General features: G+C 44.7%; 1 protein-coding gene across 1 annotated transcript in view; it reads right to left on the bottom strand.

The window, feature by feature from the left end:
- Positions 1 to 18,463, bottom strand: part of LOC134534469 (uncharacterized) — a 40,615-nt gene that overhangs the window by 5,526 nt on the left and 16,626 nt on the right. The window contains exons 2-4 of the mRNA XM_063372945.1: positions 13,672 to 13,904; positions 11,093 to 11,473; positions 7,405 to 7,700 (exon numbers count right to left, since the gene is read on the bottom strand). Of these exons, the coding sequence (XP_063229015.1) occupies positions 7,405 to 7,700; positions 11,093 to 11,473; positions 13,672 to 13,904 (910 nt within the window). The remainder of the gene's footprint in view (positions 1 to 7,404; positions 7,701 to 11,092; positions 11,474 to 13,671; positions 13,905 to 18,463) is intronic.

The raw sequence follows: 18,463 nt of genomic DNA, 5'->3' as shown, positions 1-18,463 counted from the left end.
TCGTGTGTATTTTATGTAATTGAAACTGAGTTTATGATTTTCAACACCCATACTTTGCGGCTATGCAGTTTTAAATTTTGAAACAAAAAAAAAAATAAAGCATTTTAACATAGTGCTTTGGTTGTTTCATATTTGAAAATAGATAGTCTTAAACATATATGTTGAATATTCCCAGCAACGTACGAACACAAAAAAAAAAAAAAAAAGTCGCCAACATTCACTTTTGATAATTTTACGTTTCTTTTATTGTTAGGTTGCTTATAAATATCGCACAGTTCGCTGATTTCGGAACAAAATAGGGAGCGTTAGTTGCAGCAGCGAGTTGCGACTCTCTGTCGTCACGGCCCCGTGGCTGGTCCAAATGGCGCGTGCGCCGCACCGCCTCGCTCACGGCCTCCTGGAAGCTGGAGCGTGAAGCTCTCTGCGCATGCGCAGGAGGCCTTGACGCGGCTGGCGAAGGGTAAACGCCCTGCCGCAACTGCGCAGGCGCGTCTGTCTGATCTGCGCGGGAAGCCTAAGATGTACATCAAGTTCTGTCCCTGCCCGAACACGCCCGAATATTCACCTTCGGCCAACCTCGGGTTTATTTATATATATATTCATATTTCTCTGTTTATTTTAATGTACTTATACTAACCTAAATAACCGTCCACAGTATTTAAAGTGTTTTAATGTAGCTAAACCTAACCGACCACTTTTGATATTTGAATTCATTTTTCCTGCGCAAAAATAAAACAAATCCCGAGGTTGGCCGAAGGTGAATATTCGAGCGTGTTCGGGAAGGGACAGAACTTGATGTACATCTTAGGCTTCTCGTGTCCCTGGTACGTCTTCTGTAGTTCACTTGTGCGATGCATAGAGTGCATCACGGTAGGATCCCAGCAACTTGATTTTGGCTTTCCTCTTTAGTTCTAGACAAGAAAAAATGTTTTATCCAAGAGTGAGAAAAATAATTGGTACAAACACTTAATAATTATCACGCATACGCACTTATATTTAAAGAGTTATTTACTGTCCCATTCAAAGTTATTTAACGGAAAACCCATACAAATACAACGCAAGACGGGAAAATTTTTGAAAACCTAAACGTTTTGATATTCGTTAAAGAAATCACGTTATTTTCGTGCTATAATACTGCTTATTTGCACTAAACATGCTTTTTGACGTGACAACGTCTAATAAATCGACGAACGCCGGCTGCACGCACGAAAAAGGATGACTGATTGTCCCGTTACGCTCATTGTCTGGTAACGCTCATTGTACGCTTGCGCCGCATCTATCTCTCTTCCACTCGATTGGAACAACCATCGATTTGACTTTTTCGAGGCACATTAAAATTGAAACACTTACATTCGTTTCCTACTTTTCCTATCATCGTCCTATCCTTAACAGAATAACACAGATTGGAAGAAGTTAAATAGAAAACATGTATAAAAGTTATAGTTAAAATAATCTCTTCGTTAAAGTAATAAACATATTAGAATTAATGAGTGCAAATAAAAGTAAATTTATCAATTAAATTGTATATTTAAGTTCACACCTTCTTTGTATCCATACAAAATAGTGATAATTCAATAAAAATGATTCAATTTTATTCATAAAAGTATGCAATAATTTCATCAATGTTTTGTTATGACGTCACGTTAAACTATCGTCCGTAAACAGACTTTACAAACAATTTTTTTACGACTATTGTTAGACAACGATCCGTCAGATGCAGAAGTGCATGCTGGCCTGTTTGGCATCCGTAGTTCAAGCTCGCCAACTCTGGTAGGACTGATCCGTTCCACGTGACTGCGCCATAAGCACATCGCATCATAGGCCACGTGAACCAAACAAATGCCATACCTAAGGACATTTTTTTTACCATCAGCTCCGACAGGAGGGACATGCCTAACTGAACTTATTGTAGTAACAAATAAAAAAAATGTAATGTGGAATTCAAGATGCCATACATCGGTTTCAATCTCTCTCCTAGATTCATCAGCGCACGATGTTAACATTGGCTGAATATTGACAGTATAACTGTCATTCTGACAGAAGAAAATAATAATTAAGTGTTAAACACCAATAATTATTGCACAGGAGAAAATATCAACAACGAGGCATTCCATGAACGTGTGTCCAATGCTGACAAAAGCCACATAAAAAAAAGACGTAAAAGAATTGTTAAAAAAAAAGTTTGAAACCAGGATGGCGTCTTTCATCCACATCTTATTATAAAAAAAAGTGAATTGGCAGATGATGCTCTTGATGAAATACACCAGGGGAAAAAAAAATATTCTTTCCACGATTCTCATCCCAAATTTCACCCTACAAAATACAATTTATTTTTCCCCTGGTACATTACGAATGTTTGTCTGAAACTTCAGCGCTCTATGAGGTGCAACTGGCATTAGAGCGCACCGAAACAAGCACAGCGTTGATGGCGGGAATCGTGCATTGTGAAGAGAGAGAGAGAGAGAGAGAGAGAGAGAGAGTGCCCGTTTAATTGCACACTGCAATCCAAGGATGAGATGCGCTACAGCAAGAAAATTGAGAAAAAAAAGGAAAATGCAAGATGGCGAGAGGCAACCCCTATAGCCGGATGAAGAGACTCCACTCCCCCCTCCCGCCATAACCTCCAGGGCGAGGGGGCAGCGCGCGCGGCGGAGGTGACGATAGAGGCGGCAGGCGTCGTCCCGTTAGATGGAGGGGCGGCGGCCACCGGGGGGCGGACTACTTTCCGGGGGGCCGCGGAACGAGGCCAGCGCCACCCGGGGAAACCCTGGTCGTCCGGGCGCACCTGCGCGTCCATTTACCATGCATAGCGCAGCGCGGCAGCTAAACACTCTCCCAGAGTTGAAATATAATAGCATCGACTGCAAGCGTCGTGGGTATGTTGGTCCAGTGTCACAATAAAATGGCGACTCAAACAGTTCCATACAAGTAGGCACCGGAAAAATTCGCGGGTTCAATGACCTGCAGGATGAACTCCGTAGTTCTGCGTACACTCGGTCAAATGTCACCCACTCATTGGCTGCTGTCTTGTGAGACGTCCCAGCTTAGCAGCCTGTGATTCGATAAAGCTTTGGTTGGGTGTTTCCCATTGGCCCAGAGTCACCCAGGTGAGTTGAGAGCCAATAGAAGAGGCAGCACTGAGGTAATAACTATTTGTATTTTAGCCTATCGCGAAATGAATTCGCGAATTTTTCCGGTCTCTATATATAAGAACATGCGCGTGTACTGCTTTCTTGTTTATCTCGCTCGCAATTTAGTGGAGGGTGAACCTGTAAACTTTATTTGGCAACATAATCGAGATACTCCTCAATGGAATCTCTTTGCACGAGAGTGGTTGAACGTCCAAGTCCCTGATTGGTCGTGTTGGTCGAGACGACAGACTTCTATTTTTTTCCCCCTGGCCTCCACGTTTACTGACATAATCCCATGAGATTTTTTTCTTCCACTTTTGGGCTTCATAAGAGATCGTGTCTACGTTCCGTCGCTACCTATGAATTTTCCAGAGTTGAAGACACAGCATTGTAGAGGCTATTGCTTCCATTACTCCGGACGGTTAAACTAGGGTGTGGGAAGAATTAGACTTTTGGTAGGATGTGTGCCGTATAACGTAAGGTGCACGTATTGAACATCTGTAAAAAAAATTCTAGATTAGATTACCTTCAATGTGATGCACTATTTGTTGTGAATAGTCTAAATTAAACTGTTATAAATAGAGACATGCAAAATTCGCGGATTCATTTCGCGATAGGCTAGCATCAAAACAACTACACCTTCGTACCGCTTCTGCGATTGGCCCACATTTTATCCGGGGAACTGTGAGCCAATGGGAAACACTAAACCAAGAAAGTGCCGAATTACGGACAGCCTAGTTGAGACGTCTCACGCGTCAGTAGCCAATGAACAGGTGTCATTTCCGCGAGTATTTAAAGGACTGTGGAGTCTATCCTAGAGGTCAATGAATCCGCGAATTTTGCAGGTCTCTAGTTATAAATTACCATTGAACCTGAGAAATTATTTTACGGACATACTGTATTTTTTCGCGAAAGATTTCCAGACCATTTGTGCTTTAAAACGTTATAGTCTTGTCTGTGTTTCGTGGTTGGCTTGGATTTTTTTCAGGTGCATTTCTGCCGTCGGCACACCAATCACAGCCATCCAATGAAGCAAACGCGTCATAGACGGCCCGGTCAAATGGGACAATGGCTTCTCTTGCGGACGGCCGCCAATCACAAGGAAGACAGTACTGGCGCAGGCATGCTCGTTTGCAGTCCAATGAGCGTACAGATCTATTCGCGGAAAATGACATGTAACTTTGTACAACACATGGCTATGGTTATTTTTACATGTATTAAATATGTGTTCTGAGATAATACTGACTATTTCTTAAGACAATTGGTGCATAATTTTATATTTTAACTGATGTTTCATTCAAGCATAATAATTTGAAACCATGAAAAAAAATTACAGAATATTCAACTATTTGATATTATTTTTTTATTTAGCTTATTAATGTGCCCAGATTATACTGGAAAGCTATCCAGGAAAATGTTTAATTTAAGGTTAAATTTTACTACTGGAGGTCCTGGGAAAACACAAAGTATAAATTCCCGGGTAAGAATCCGAACCCAGTTTTACTGTGAACACTATTTTGTACTGATAGCGACAATGGTTTTTATGTAAATGTAAAAGTTTACAAATATCTGTTATTGTAGATGAATATTTCTTTCTCTTCCATTAAAAAATAATTACAGTGTATTCGAACATTATTATTTTTTTACTGCAACCAGTCTGTAGGTTACGGCTTGCGAGTGTGCCTTTCACGCGGTTGCCGGATAACATCCGCCTAATCTCGATAGCCAACGAATGCGTCGCGCTCACGCAAACATTCGCGGAGAAAAGCTGAAACCAGTTTTTAGAAAGTAACCGAACGGGATCCACGCCAAACTCATTTCAAGCCGCGTAGTTACGCCTTTTGTTGCTGCTTCGGTGGAGAACTTTCTTCGACCTGGAACACTGCCAGAGAAGCGACTTAGAAAAAAAAAATTGTTGGCAACCACACACAGAAGTAAGGTGATGCTGGTTCAGATGTAAACATATATCAACACGCAGCCCAAGTACACACCAAAGCTACGGTTAAACATGTTTATAACTGTCTTTGAGTAAGGAACATTATTATTTTGTCTCTATGCTCTATGCATGGAGGAATTTTTTTTTACTCCTTTCTACTGGCTGCGTAGCTATATCTTCATCTGAACCCGTATTTCTCAACGAAACCTCCTAATGTGTCTAAATTACTTATTGAATCTCAGGTATCATGTTTAATTGATAGTAAATTAAATGTAGATATTATAAAATCCTATAATTACAGAACTACGGGAGGTTGTTAAGTTGTATAATTCTATAACTGTCTGACGGTAATAAGTATGGACCGGAAAAATTCGCGGGTTCAATGACCTGTAGGATGAACTCCGTAGTTCTACGTACACTCGGTCAAATGTGACCCACTCATTGGCTGCTGTCTTGTGAGACGTCCCAACGTAGCAGCCTGTGATTCGATAAAGCCTTAGGTTGGGTGTTTCTCATTGGCCCAGAGACATCCAGATGAGTTGCGAGCCAATAGCAGAGGCAGCACTGAGGTACAACTATTTGTATTTTAGCCTATCGCGAAATTGAATTCACGAATTTTTCCTGTCTCTAGTAATAAGAATTCTACGTTGAGACCGCGGTCATACTATATTATCGGTTTTCCAGTATTATGGAACGTGAATCCAGTACTAAAGTGACTACCGAACGTGGCAACCACTATAAAACAGGCAGTCGACAGTCACGGGGGGTCTGAGCGACCAGAAGCCCGCAAGGCAGCGACGCGACCCGGCGCGGGTCAGCTCAAGGTCAGCAGCCACCTGAACGCGAGTGGCTCCATTGCTGCCGCATTACCGGATGTACCGAACCACAGAATGTTGGATTAGACACACATCACATTGTGTGTTTGTCACATCTATTATACAGGCATGTATTTTTTTGTCTGTTTTGAATATTTTAGTTATTTTTAAATTTTTTTTGGTTAACCTGTGTAAAAATACTGACGAGCAGTAAAAAAGCAAATTATGGCAAAGAGCCGCAAGAGAATTTGTGAGAAGGGGAGAGAGGGGAGAAAGAAAGAGAGGGAGATTGAGAGGAAGAGGATTAGATTAAAAAAGAGAGAGAGGTAAAGTAAGAAAGAGAGGGTGACAGAGAGAAAGGAAAGAGAGGTACAGAAAGAAAGAGAGAAAGAAGAAGTAAGGGAAGAAGTGAGTGGAAGATGTAGAGAGAGTAAAAATAAGGGACAGGAAGAGAGAGACAGGAAAAATATAGAGAGCGGGAGGAGAGAGAGTGAGACGGGAAGTAAAATAGAGAGGAAGAGACAGAGGAAGAAAGAGAGGAGGAGAAAGAGGAAAATGAAGAAAAGAAGAGGTAGAGAAGGACAGGAATAGTGAGTAAGAAGTGGGAAGAGGGAGAGAGACAGGACAAGTAGATAGTGGGTTAAGGAGAGAAAGAGTAAGAAAGGAGAGAGGGAGATGGATGGCGAGAGAGAGAAAAAGGAAGAAAAGAAGAGGTACAGAAGGACAGGAAGAGAGAGTAAGAAGGAGGAAGAGGGAGAGAGACAGGACAAGTAGAGAGCGAGTTGAGGAGAGAAAGAGAGAGAAAGGTGAGAGGGAGATGGATGGCGAGAGAGAGAAAAAGGAAGAAAAGAAGAGGTAGAGAAGGACCGGAAAAGAGAGTAAGAAGGAGGAAGAGGGAGACAGATAGGACAAGTAGAGAGCGGGTTGAGGAGAGAAAGGAGAGAGAGGGAGATGGAGGGAAAGAGAGGAAAAGGAAGAAAAGAAGAGGTAGAGAAGGGCAGGAAGAGAGAGTAAGAAGGAGGAAGAGGAATAGAGGGACAGGACAAGTAGAGAGCGAATTGAGGAGAGAAAGAGAGAGAAAGGAGAGAAAGGGAGATGGAGGGAAAGAGAGGAAAAGGAAGGAAAGAAGAGGTAGAGAAGGGCAGGAAGAGGAATAGAGGGACAGGACAAGTAGAGAGCGAGTTGAGGAGAGAAAGAGAGAGACAGGAGAGAGAGGGAGCTGGAGGAAGATAGAGAGAGAAAGGAAGAAAAGAAGAGGTAGAGAAGGGCAGGAAGAGGAACAGAGGGACAGGATCAGTAGAGAGCGGGTTTAGCAGAGATAGAGAGAGAAAGGAGAGAAAGGGAGATGGAGGGAGAGAGAGGAAAAGGAAGGAAAGAAGAGGTAGAGAAGGTCATGAAGAGTAATAGAGGGACAGGGCCAGCAGAGAGCGGGTCGAGCAGAGAAAGGAGAGAGAGGAAAAGGAAAAGAAGAGTAATAGAGGGACAGGACAAGTAGAGAGCTGGTTGAGGAGAGAGAGCCGACCTGCTGAGCTCGGCGGACACCAGGTTGCTGTGCGGGCTGAAGCGCGCGGGCCAGCGGTACATGGAGCACACCAGCCTCTGGCGGCAGGGCTCATCGCTGAGGCCCAGCTGCACGAACACGTCGTCCAGCCGCCGCAGGATGGGGCTGTAGAAGGGGTCGTAGGTGACGGCGACTGTACTGCCGCCGGCGGCGGGGGCGGGAAGCGCCGTCAGCGCCTGGGCCTGCGGCACGCGCAGGTTCTGCAGCTTCTGCTGCACCTGGGTCTGCCGCTGCAGCTGCGCCTCCAGGCTCTGCACCTGCAACACCCCGCGTCCAACATCTGTGGTCTCCGTCCACCGAGCATCCAGTGGGACGGACAGCTTCCAGGCCTCGCGAGAATATCACACACACAGAATCAAACAAATATTTGTTTATATATGGTGAAACAAATATTTACTTGGTGGAACAAAATATTCTGTTAGCTTAACCAAACTCGGTAAGAAACAAAAAAAAAAAAGATTTGTTACACCTAACCAAATATACATTTGAGTTGACAAAACCATTTTATTGGGTTGACAGAATCTTTCCTACTACAAAATATTTGTTTGAATTAACAAAATATATTTATTTCACCATATACAAACAAATATTTTGTTGAGGCAAACAAACGTTTCTCTCAGTGCACTGTAATATCCCCAAAGAAAATAACACAGCGGTTGTCATCTCCTAAAGACAATACTAAATTCCAAAGACATCACTTAGAAAAAATTTTTTTTGGCAGCCACTTGCTATTAAATTTTAAGGCACTCCATTAAGTTGTATAATATGCTAAAAAAAAAACAAACTGCCTTAAAGCTGTTGAGACCACGATAACGTCCTTAGGTCCCTCATCGAGCGACCCAGGGTCCAAATTGTCATCGAAACCGCAGTTTTCGGAGACGCACGAGGGGAAGGGGCAGGGAAGGAATGCTTCAGCGAGGGAGAAGTAATGTACAGCAGCAGAATACCACGCTATGCTAGCAGGTCGTGGCGATGCAATGAGATGTAACGTGGAGTGATGTACAGCAGCAGAACCCCACGCTATGAGAGCAGGTCGTGGCGATGCAATGAGATGTAATGTGGAGTGATGTAAAGCAGCAGAACGCCACGCTATGAGAGCAGGTCATGGCGATGCAATGAGATGTAACGTGGAGTGATGTACAGCAGCAGAACGCCACGCTATGAAAGTAGGTCGTGGTGATGCAACGAGATGTAATGTGGAGTGATGTGAAGCAGAAGAACGCCACGCTATGAGAGCAGGTGGTGGCGATGCAATGTGATGTAACGTGGAGTGATGTGAAGCAGCAGAACGCCCCGCTATGAGAGCAGGTCGTGGCTATGCAATGTGATGTAACGTGGAGTGATGTGAAGCAGCAGAACGCCCCGCTATGCTATCAGGTCGTGGCGATGCAATGAGATGTAACGTGGAGTGATGTTAAGCAGCAGAACGCCACGCTATGAGAGCAGGTCGTGGTGATGCAACGAGATGTAATGTGGAGTGATGTGAAGCAGAAGAACGCCACGCTATGAGAGCAGGTCGTGGCGATGCAATGAGATGTAACGTGGAGTGATGTACAGCAGCAGAACGCCACGCTATGAGAGCAGGTCGTGGCGATGCAATGAGATGTAACGTGGAGTGATGTACAGCAGCAGAACGCCACGCTATGAGAGCATTTGGTGGCGATGCAATGTGATGTAACGTGGAGTGATGTACAGCAGAAGAACGCCACGCTATGAGAGCAGATCATGGCGATGCAATGTGATGTAACGTGGAGTGATGTACAGCAGCAGAACGCCACGCTATGAGAGTAGGTCGTGGTGATGCAACGAGATGTAATGTGGAGTGATGTGAAGCAGAAGAACGCCACGCTATGAGAGCAGGTGGTGGCGATGCAATGTGATGTAACGTGGAGTGATGTGAAGCAGCAGAACGCCCCGCTATGAGAGCAGGTCGTGGCGATGCAATGTGATGTAACGTGGAGTGATGTGAAGCAGCAGAACGCCCCGCTATGCTATCAGGTCGTGGCGATGCAATGAGATGTAACGTGGAGTGATGTGAAGCAGCGGAACGCCACGCTATGAGAGCAGGTCGTGGTGATGCAAGGAGATGTAACGCGGAGTGATGTAAAGCAGCAGAACGCCACGCTATGAGAGCAGGTCATGGCGATGCAATGAGATGTAACGTGGAGTGATGTACAGCAGCAGAACGCCACGCTATGAGAGTAGGTCGTGGTGATGCAACGAGATGTAATGTGGAGTGATGTGAAGCAGAAGAATGCCACGCTATGAGAGCAGGTCGTGGCGATGCAATGAGATGTAACGTGGATTGATGTACAGCAGCAGAACACCACGCTATGAGAGCAGGTGGTGGCGATGCAATGTGATGTAACGTGGAGTGATGTACAGCAGAAGAACGCCACGCTATGAGAGTAGGTCGTGGTGATGCAACGAGATGTAACGTGGAGTGGTGTGAAGCAGCAGAACGCCACGCTGTGAGAGCAGGTCGTGGCGATGCAATGAGATGTAACGTGGAGTGATGTGAAGCAGCGGAACACCACGCTATGAGAGCAGGTCGTGGCGATGGAACGAGATGTAACGTGGAGTGATGTGAAGCAGCAGAAGGCCCCGCTATGAGAGCAGGTCGTGGTGAAGCAATGAGATGTAACGTGGAGTGATGTGAAGCAGCGGAACACCACGCTATGAGAGCAGGTCGTGGCGATGGAACGAGATGTAACGTGGAGTGATGTGAAGCAGCAGAACGCCACGCTATGAGAGCAGGTCGTGGTGAAGCAATGAGATGTAACGTGGAGTGATGTGAAGCAGCGGAACACCACGCTATGAGAGCAGGTCGTGGCGATGGAACGAGATGTAACGTGGAGTGATGTGAAGCAGCAGAAGGCCCCGCTATGAGAGCAGGTCGTGGCGATGCAAGGAGATGTAACGTGGAGTGATGTGAAGCAGCGGAACACCACGCTATGAGAGCAGGTCGTGGCGATGGAACGAGATGTAACGTGGAGTGATGTGAAGCAGCGGAACACCACGCTATGAGAGCAGGTCGTGGCGATGCAACGAGATGTAACGTGGAGTGATGTGAAGCAGCGGAACACCACGCTATGAGAGCAGGTCGTGGCGATGGAACGAGATGTAACGTGGAGTGATGTGAAGCAACAGAACGCCACGCTATGAGAGCAGGTCGTGGCGATGGAACGAGATGTAACGTGGAGTGATGTGAAGCAACAGAACGCCACGCTATGAGAGCAGGTCGTGGCGATGGAACGAGATGTAACGTGGAGTGATGTGAAGCAACAGAACGCCACGCTATGAGAGCAGGTCGTGGCGATGCAAGGAGATGTAACGTGGAGTGATGTGAAGCAGCGGAACGCCACGCTATGAGAGCAGGTCGTGGCGATGCAAGGAGATGTAACGTGGAGTGATGTGAAGCAGCGGAACGCCACGCTATGAGAGCAGGTCGTGGCGATGCAAGGAGATGTAACGTGGAGTGATGTGAAGCAGCGGAACACCACGCTATGAGAGCAGGTCGTGGCGATGGAACGAGATGTAACGTGGAGTGATGTGAAGCAACAGAACGCCACGCTATGAGAGCAGGTCGTGGCGATGCAAGGAGATGTAACGTGGAGTGATGTGCGCCACGCCACGAGAGCCGCCTCACCTGCTGCCGCAGGTCGTGCCGCTGCGCCGTGTAGGCCTTGCGCTGCGGGGGACCCGGGGTGACGTAGACGGGCCGCGGGTCCTCCGGGAGGTGCGCCTGGTAGGCGAGCGAGTCGCCGTAGTTGGCGCTGAAGGTGTCGGCGGGGTCTCCCTGGGAGTGGCCCAGCCCCCAGCTGGCCAGCTCCTGCTCGGCGCGGTGTCCGGCGGCCGCCAGCTCGCTGCGGGAGCCTGCGTGGTCCAGGCCGGGCCCCGAGGGGGAGTCCCAGCCCGGGCCGGAGTCCCAGGAGGCGTGGCCGGACGGCGGGTAGCCCTCGTCGTGGTGGCTGGGCACCGGGACCGGCACCGGCACCGGCACCTTCACGTGGTGGTGGTGGTGCGCGATCTGCCCCGCCATCCCACCACACAACCATGGATAACTAAACTATCTTTCACAATTTTTAATTTTTTTTATACACTATGCAATATATTATATAGCTTATATTAACGCATAAAAACCCACGAATAAAATAATCAAGCCAATTATTGCTCATTGATAGGGGCATGCAGATTTCGCGAAAAGATTTCGAGACTAGATGAGAGTTGAAACACTGTAGCATCGTCTGTGTTACGTGATTGGGTGAATTTCACCAAAGTTACATATCGATTGTAACAACACCAATCACAGTGATTCAGTGCGGAAGTAAACGCGTCCTGAGTGGCACGGTCAAACGAGGCAACGACTTTTCTCGCAGACGGCCGCCCAATCACAAGGAAGAAACCACAGGTGCGGGTATACCTTGTTGCAGTCTAATAAGTGTTTAGATCTTTTCGCGAAAAAATGCTTGACCCTACTCATTGATATATATATATATATATAAACCATGTTGCATTGTTTTGAGGTTAGGCCTAGACTGAGGGAACTCGCCTAGAGCGAGCCGCCTCAGCAGCCACGGCCGTCGAAGAGCCTGCTGTAATTAAATGATTTGATATGGGAATTTTTGTGCGTTAAAATACTGAATTTCGTTAAGGGCTTAATTGGTACGTAAATGCTGCGGTATATCGATATTAAGCATTTGAAAGTTATTGCAGAGTTTTTGAACCCCGCACTTAACCAGATACTCACTCCTATTTCCTGTTACTGTAAAGTTGAAGAGATGACTGACATTACGTTCTGTGAATGATATGTACAAACACGTATATAGTTATATTCAAGACGTCGTGACGGATTTTATTCCACCCGACTCCCTTCTCTTTCCTTGCGCGGTTCCCCTATCTCGCGGCCATCTCCCTCCCCTCTTCACATCGCGGGCAACGAGAGCACAGTTCAGGAACACGTCGGCGAGTCAATATAGGGTTTGGAATTAGGCGTTCGGGACGACAATAATGCCGTATCGGCTACTGGCACGCCTTAGTGCAGCCTGTGTTATATTATGGGTCCTTGCACACAACAGTTCGGCATTCCCGTTAAGTCAGTTCGTGAACATGTAGGTGTTCAATTTCTAAAGACCATTTATGTGCACTAAAAATTTATTAAGTTACACGTTCGTCCATATTCTCTGAACCTAAGGGAGATTAGGCTTTTCCATCTTGCAATTTCAACAATTTTGATACCACTTGGAATAAAGCTTTCGTGCTAATTTTTTTGGTTCTACAAAACATAGGACTCAGCTTTAGCTACTTGTTGAAGACAATAATTGTGAACTGGTGTGATTATCATGTAGTCATCCGCGTGAAATAATAAGTTTTTTTTTCCTTGCGGCGCTTACAGACTAGAGACTGTCGGTAAACTCATGGTCGCAACAAAGTACAGAAAGTCTGGGAGATATGATATATTCCTTGGAATGTCAAAAATTGGGACAGATGTTTCAAAATTAGAATTATAGCAAAAAGGTGGAAAAATCCAAAATAACAGGGTAAAATCCCTCTTAACCATTTACTTCTCTATAGTCATCTTCACATAAGAACTGTTGAACTTTTGTTACTCGTCAATAGCAATAAAATTTATTTCCAAAAAATTGGTTGTCTGTAAAGTCGGTTTACGGGAGATAGTTTAACGTGACAACGTCATAACAAAACATTGATGAAATGATTGCATACATTTATGAATAAAATTGAATAATTTTTATTGAATTATCACTATTTTGTAAGGATACAAAGAAGGAGTGAAATGAAATCTACAATTTAATTGATAAATTTACTTTTATTTGCAATCATTAATTCAAATATGTTTATTACTTCAACGAAGAGATTATTTTAACTATAACTGTTATACATGTTTTCTATTTAACTTCTTCCAACCTGTGTTATTCTGTTAAGGATAGGACGAAGATAGGAAAAGTATAGGAAACGAATGGGAGTGTTTCAAGTTTAATGTGCCTCGAAAAAAGTCAAATCGATGGTTGTTCCAATCGAGTGGAAGAGAGATAGATGCGGCGCAAGCGTACAATGAGCGTAACGGGACACAGCGTAACGAAACAATGTGCGTAACGGGACACTTTTTCGTGCGTGCAGCCGGCGTTCATCTATTTATTAGACGTTGTCACGTCAAATGATCGTTGAGTAACGGTGGGAAATGCGAGGAAGAAGGAGCGAGCGGCTCACCTTGTGGTGGTGGTGGTGGTACTTCCCCGAGTAGGACGAGTGGTAGGTGGAGCAGAACTTGAAGAGGTGCGAGAAGGCCGGGAAGATGAAGAGCAGCACCTTCAGCAGCAGCTTCTTGGCGGCGCCCACGCCGATCAGCAAGGGCAGCAGGTAGATCAGCTTCACCTTGATCATCTTGATGACCAGCAGCAGCGCCATGAAGCTCATCAGCAGCTTCTTCTTGAACTCCTTGTCTGCAACCAGCACCGCCTAGACTGACTCGACGTCCACCCGTCGCGTCGGCTACATGTCTGGCGATGAACAACAGGGGGTAGGCCACCAGAGATGCCTCGCTGGTTGAGTTTATTCGTGGTGCATGTTGGTGGGGACGCACCACAACGCCGAACGTACAATAACGCCGAAAACCATAACGTCGAATGCCAAATTGACTACAACGCCGACAGCTAGAAAACTGCTGTGTATTACAACGCCGAAATACATTAACGCCGAAAAATGTCATTGCAGGACTGCCACAAAGGTAAGGTTAGGTTAGGTAAGGTTAAATTAGGTTAGGTTGTGGTACATTTTTCGGCGTTACTGTATTTCGGCGTTGTGGTACACAGCAGTTTTCTAGCTGTCGGCGTTGCGGTTCAAATTGGCATTCGGCGTTATGGTATTCGGCGTTGTTGTACGTTCGGTGTTGTGGTATTTCGGCGTTGTGGTAACGACCCCACGTTGGCTGCTGGCACATACACGTATCACAGCCATCCAGCGTAGAAGCTAACGCGATTACAAGGAAGAAAACGTTTGCGTTGGGCCATACCTTATCGTAGTCTATAGAGCGGTCAGATATTTTCGCAAAAATTACACGGCGCTGTACATAACTTAGCCTGAAGTTGAAAATGACTGACCACTACAAAAATATTTTGCCTTTTGGGGTTTAGTACTGATTTACATTTTGGTAACAGCTACAAAATAAATATAACTGTCACTATTTAATTGTCTTTAAGTTCTCTTGATGTGTGATCTATGCCTCAAAGAAGGTAAATTATCAATAATAAACATAAAAAATTGTAATGTTTTAAAATATTCTGTTGAAATCAACATTGCGTCTATAGCTAATAACAATAAGGTAATAAATGTGGGTAGAAAATATTAAAAAAAAAAAAAAACGGAAATTCGCTAAATTAGTAGTTGTAATCAAACGAAGACTTTAAAAATACGAAAAAGGTTAATAATGTTGTAAATATAAAATGAACTTTTTAAGTTAAACATATAAGATTAATAATGTTCGCAGGCTTTCACGGCCAATTGTCTGAAGTAGCTTGGCTTCTGGGTTGTAGCCGTGGTCTTGGCGAATAATTCACCGACGTTTCGGTCGACATCAGGATGATGGCGACTGCAATGTCGACCGAAACGTCGGTGAATTATTCGCCAAGACTACGGCTACAACCCAGAAGTCAAGCTACTTCTTAAACATATAAGTTTGATACCAAACAAAGCAATAGCGAAGATACGGGGGAGCTAAATTGTTGCCCCTTGGAAGGGCAGCCCTTAAGGATTATTCTGGCAATGGTTTGTTTGTACAGCGACTGGAAGGGCAGCCCATCCAATTTCTGAAAACATGTTTCTATAACTGTTTAAATAATCCTGAAAACTTGTCCCTTGGAAGGGCAGCCCATCAGGATTTTTCTGACAGTAGTGTTTTTGAAAGGTTGTCTGAATTGTTGCCCCTTGGATGGGCAGCCCTCCAGGATTATTCTGACAGTGGTTAGTTTGTAAAGCGACTGGAAGGGCAGCCCTTCCAGTATCTTAAAATGTGTCTATTTTCGTAATTGTATAATCCTGAATTGTTGCCCCTTGGAAGGGCAGCCCATCAGGATTTTTCTGACAGTGGTGTTTTTGAAAGGTTGTCTGAATTGTTGCCCCTTGGATGGGCAGCGCTTCAGGATTTTTCTGACAGTGGTTAGGTTAGGTTAGGTTAGGTTAGGTTAGGTTAGGTCACTTTACAAAGTAACCACTGTCAGAAAAATCCTGAAGGGCTGCCCTTCCAAGGGGCAGCATTTCAGCCGCCCGGAAGATACATGTAAAGAACGAAGTAACAGCCGCAAAGGGGAGGGGGGGGTTGAGAGCGGATCTTCGTGAGCACGACTCTGAGGGCGGGACGGCGCGCGACGGTGGCGCCCTGCCAGCGAGGCGGCGAGGCGGCGAACTGCGGAGTGGCGCGGGCGGGGCCCCGGAAGCGATGCGCAGGCGCGCCCTGACCTACAATCACCGCGCCAAGGTGCCGGCGGCCCCGCTCGCGGTGGCATGTCGCACACCGCAGCGGACACCACGGACACGCTGTTAAAAATATCCACCTCGAAATCACGGACAACATCGGTAACGAAATATCCAGGGTTCTTCATGAATTTACGAACATATTTGCAAAATGGCTTTCTCTGAGTCCACTATACGGTGAATACATAAACGAATGCCCCCCCAGTTATACACTTTAGTAGTAATCGTTGTAGAGTGTTGGTTCAAGCAGGGCCGGTGCAAGGTCAATTGGCGCCCTAGGCGAAAAACCTTAATCCCCATTCCTCCCCCCCCCCCCCCCCGCCGGACACCCAAAAAAAAAAATTTGCTTGCCTCAAAATACATCACGTAAGCCTAAGATTTTGTCAACAATGAAATGTAAGCAGGCTTGAGTTTTTTTTTACTTTTTTACTTATTACAAATCATAAGCAGGTCACAGTGGACTTTAAATAATTACTTATATCAATATAAACATTCCAAACTGTTACAAAAATCCATTTTCATCTAGTTTCAATAATCGTTAAACATATATTATATCAGGTGTTATGTGTCGTGCTGCGCCGCCCCCAGGTACTTGGCGCCCTGGGCGGTTGCCTAGTTCGCCTGTATGGACGCGCCGGCCCTGGGTTCAAGGTCATTGTTAAAGAGTAACTCAGTTTTAGAAAAGCGCATGCGCGAGTACTGATATTTTTTTTTGTTTTCTCGCTTGCAGCGCCACCTACGCAAAATGGCGACTCTTGAATGGCTCTTTCCCCCGATTAGTAGAGGTTTAACCTGTAAACTATATTTGGCAACAGGATGGAGCCCCTCCCCATTGGAATCTATTTGTACGTGAGTGGTTGAACGTCCAATTTCCTCACCGTTGGATTGGTCGTAATTGTCGAGACGTCAGAGCTCTTTTTTTTTCTCTGGCCTTCACGTTCAACTTACGTAACGCCATGCGATTTTTTTTCCTTTGGGGCTTTATAAAAGATCGTGTCTACGTTCCGCCGGTACCTGATGAGAATTGAAAAGGCTATTGCTTCCATTACTTCAAACTTAACCAAAGTGTGGGAAGAATTGAACTTAAGTTCGGATGTGTGCTGTATATCTAAAGGTGCATATATTGAACATTTGTAAAAAAAAATTAAATTAATTTAAATTCAATTTGATGTATATTTTGTTTTAAATATTTTAAAGTAAACTGTTATAATAGACAATTGAAACTGGGGCATTCTTTAATGTAAAACCTGTATTTTGAACATGAACCTCACAAGAATTACTTTTGGAGCAGTGGGAAAAATTTGGAAACCAGATAAAGGCTCGGTCTTACCCCACAATTGATTTTTTTAACCCCTCCATTTGGGGAGAGGGGAGGGGGGAATTCGCATCTCAAGCGCGTCATTTTCCACAATTACTACCGCTACTAAACGTAACCACTTGCAAGTGGGTATCAAACTCCCTAAGATACCAACCTAACTTGTGCGTGAAAAATGAAACGATTTAAACTAGTTATTGAATATATTTTCTTCAGTTATTCGCGATTTTATTTACGGTCACGATGACTGAAATTACGGGGAATTATTTTTTTAAATTAATTATTTTGGTTTGCCATCTTGTAAACAGCGATGCCATTAAAGACGGGCACATCACGATCCAGAGAAATTGGGAGGAGAAATCAGCCACTGCTTACTGATATATTTGATAAAACCCTGACTGCTTGAACAGGTGGACGTAAGAGATTTGGAATTTAGAAGAAATACCTATTCTTTGAGTACCCTGGGATGCAAAAAAACGGGAATTTTTTTAAATTCCACCCCTAAAAGTGTGAAAAGAGGTGGTAAAGTTTGTATGAAGCGAAATACCACTCAATGACTAGATCATCACGAATTCTCGGGAACTTTAAGACCTACAGACTTGAAATTTGGCACGTGTATTCCTTTTGCTACCTAGACATCTGCAAATAAAGGATTTTACGAAAATCATCGCCCAAGAGTGATTCAGCTAGTATAAAATATTTTTTATGCTAAGCGAATACTAATTCATTAGTAGAGACCTGTAAAATTCGCGGATACATTTCGCGATAGTATAGAGTCCAAATATTTTTGACATTATTTTGCTTCAGTGATTGGGCCACAGTTTATCTGAAGGACCCTGGGCCAATGAAAGATCTTTAACAAAAGAATTAGCGAATTACGATAATTCCAGTCAACAGGTGTTTACGAGTCGGTAACCGATCAGCAGATGTAATTTGCACGAGTGCATAGAGGATCATGGAGTCTATCATTTAGGGATTTGAAATCGCGAATTTTACAGGTCTCTATTCATTAGTCATCGCTAGAGACCTGAAAAATTCGCGGATTCAATGACCTCCAGGATATACTCTACTACACTCTACACACTCGGGCAAATTCCACCTGTTCATTGGCTGCTGACTTGTGAGTCGTCTCGACCGAGTGTCTGTGATTCGACACTTCTGCGAGTGAGGATCTCTAATTGGCCCTCATTACTCCAGATTAACAGTGAACCAATTGCA

This window comes from Bacillus rossius, chromosome 7 (assembly GCF_032445375.1).
Source record: "Bacillus rossius redtenbacheri isolate Brsri chromosome 7, Brsri_v3, whole genome shotgun sequence".
Classification (NCBI taxonomy): domain Eukaryota; kingdom Metazoa; phylum Arthropoda; class Insecta; order Phasmatodea; family Bacillidae; genus Bacillus; species Bacillus rossius.
Note: the sequence above shows the minus strand (reverse complement) of the source record. Positions and strands in the feature narration are given on the sequence as shown.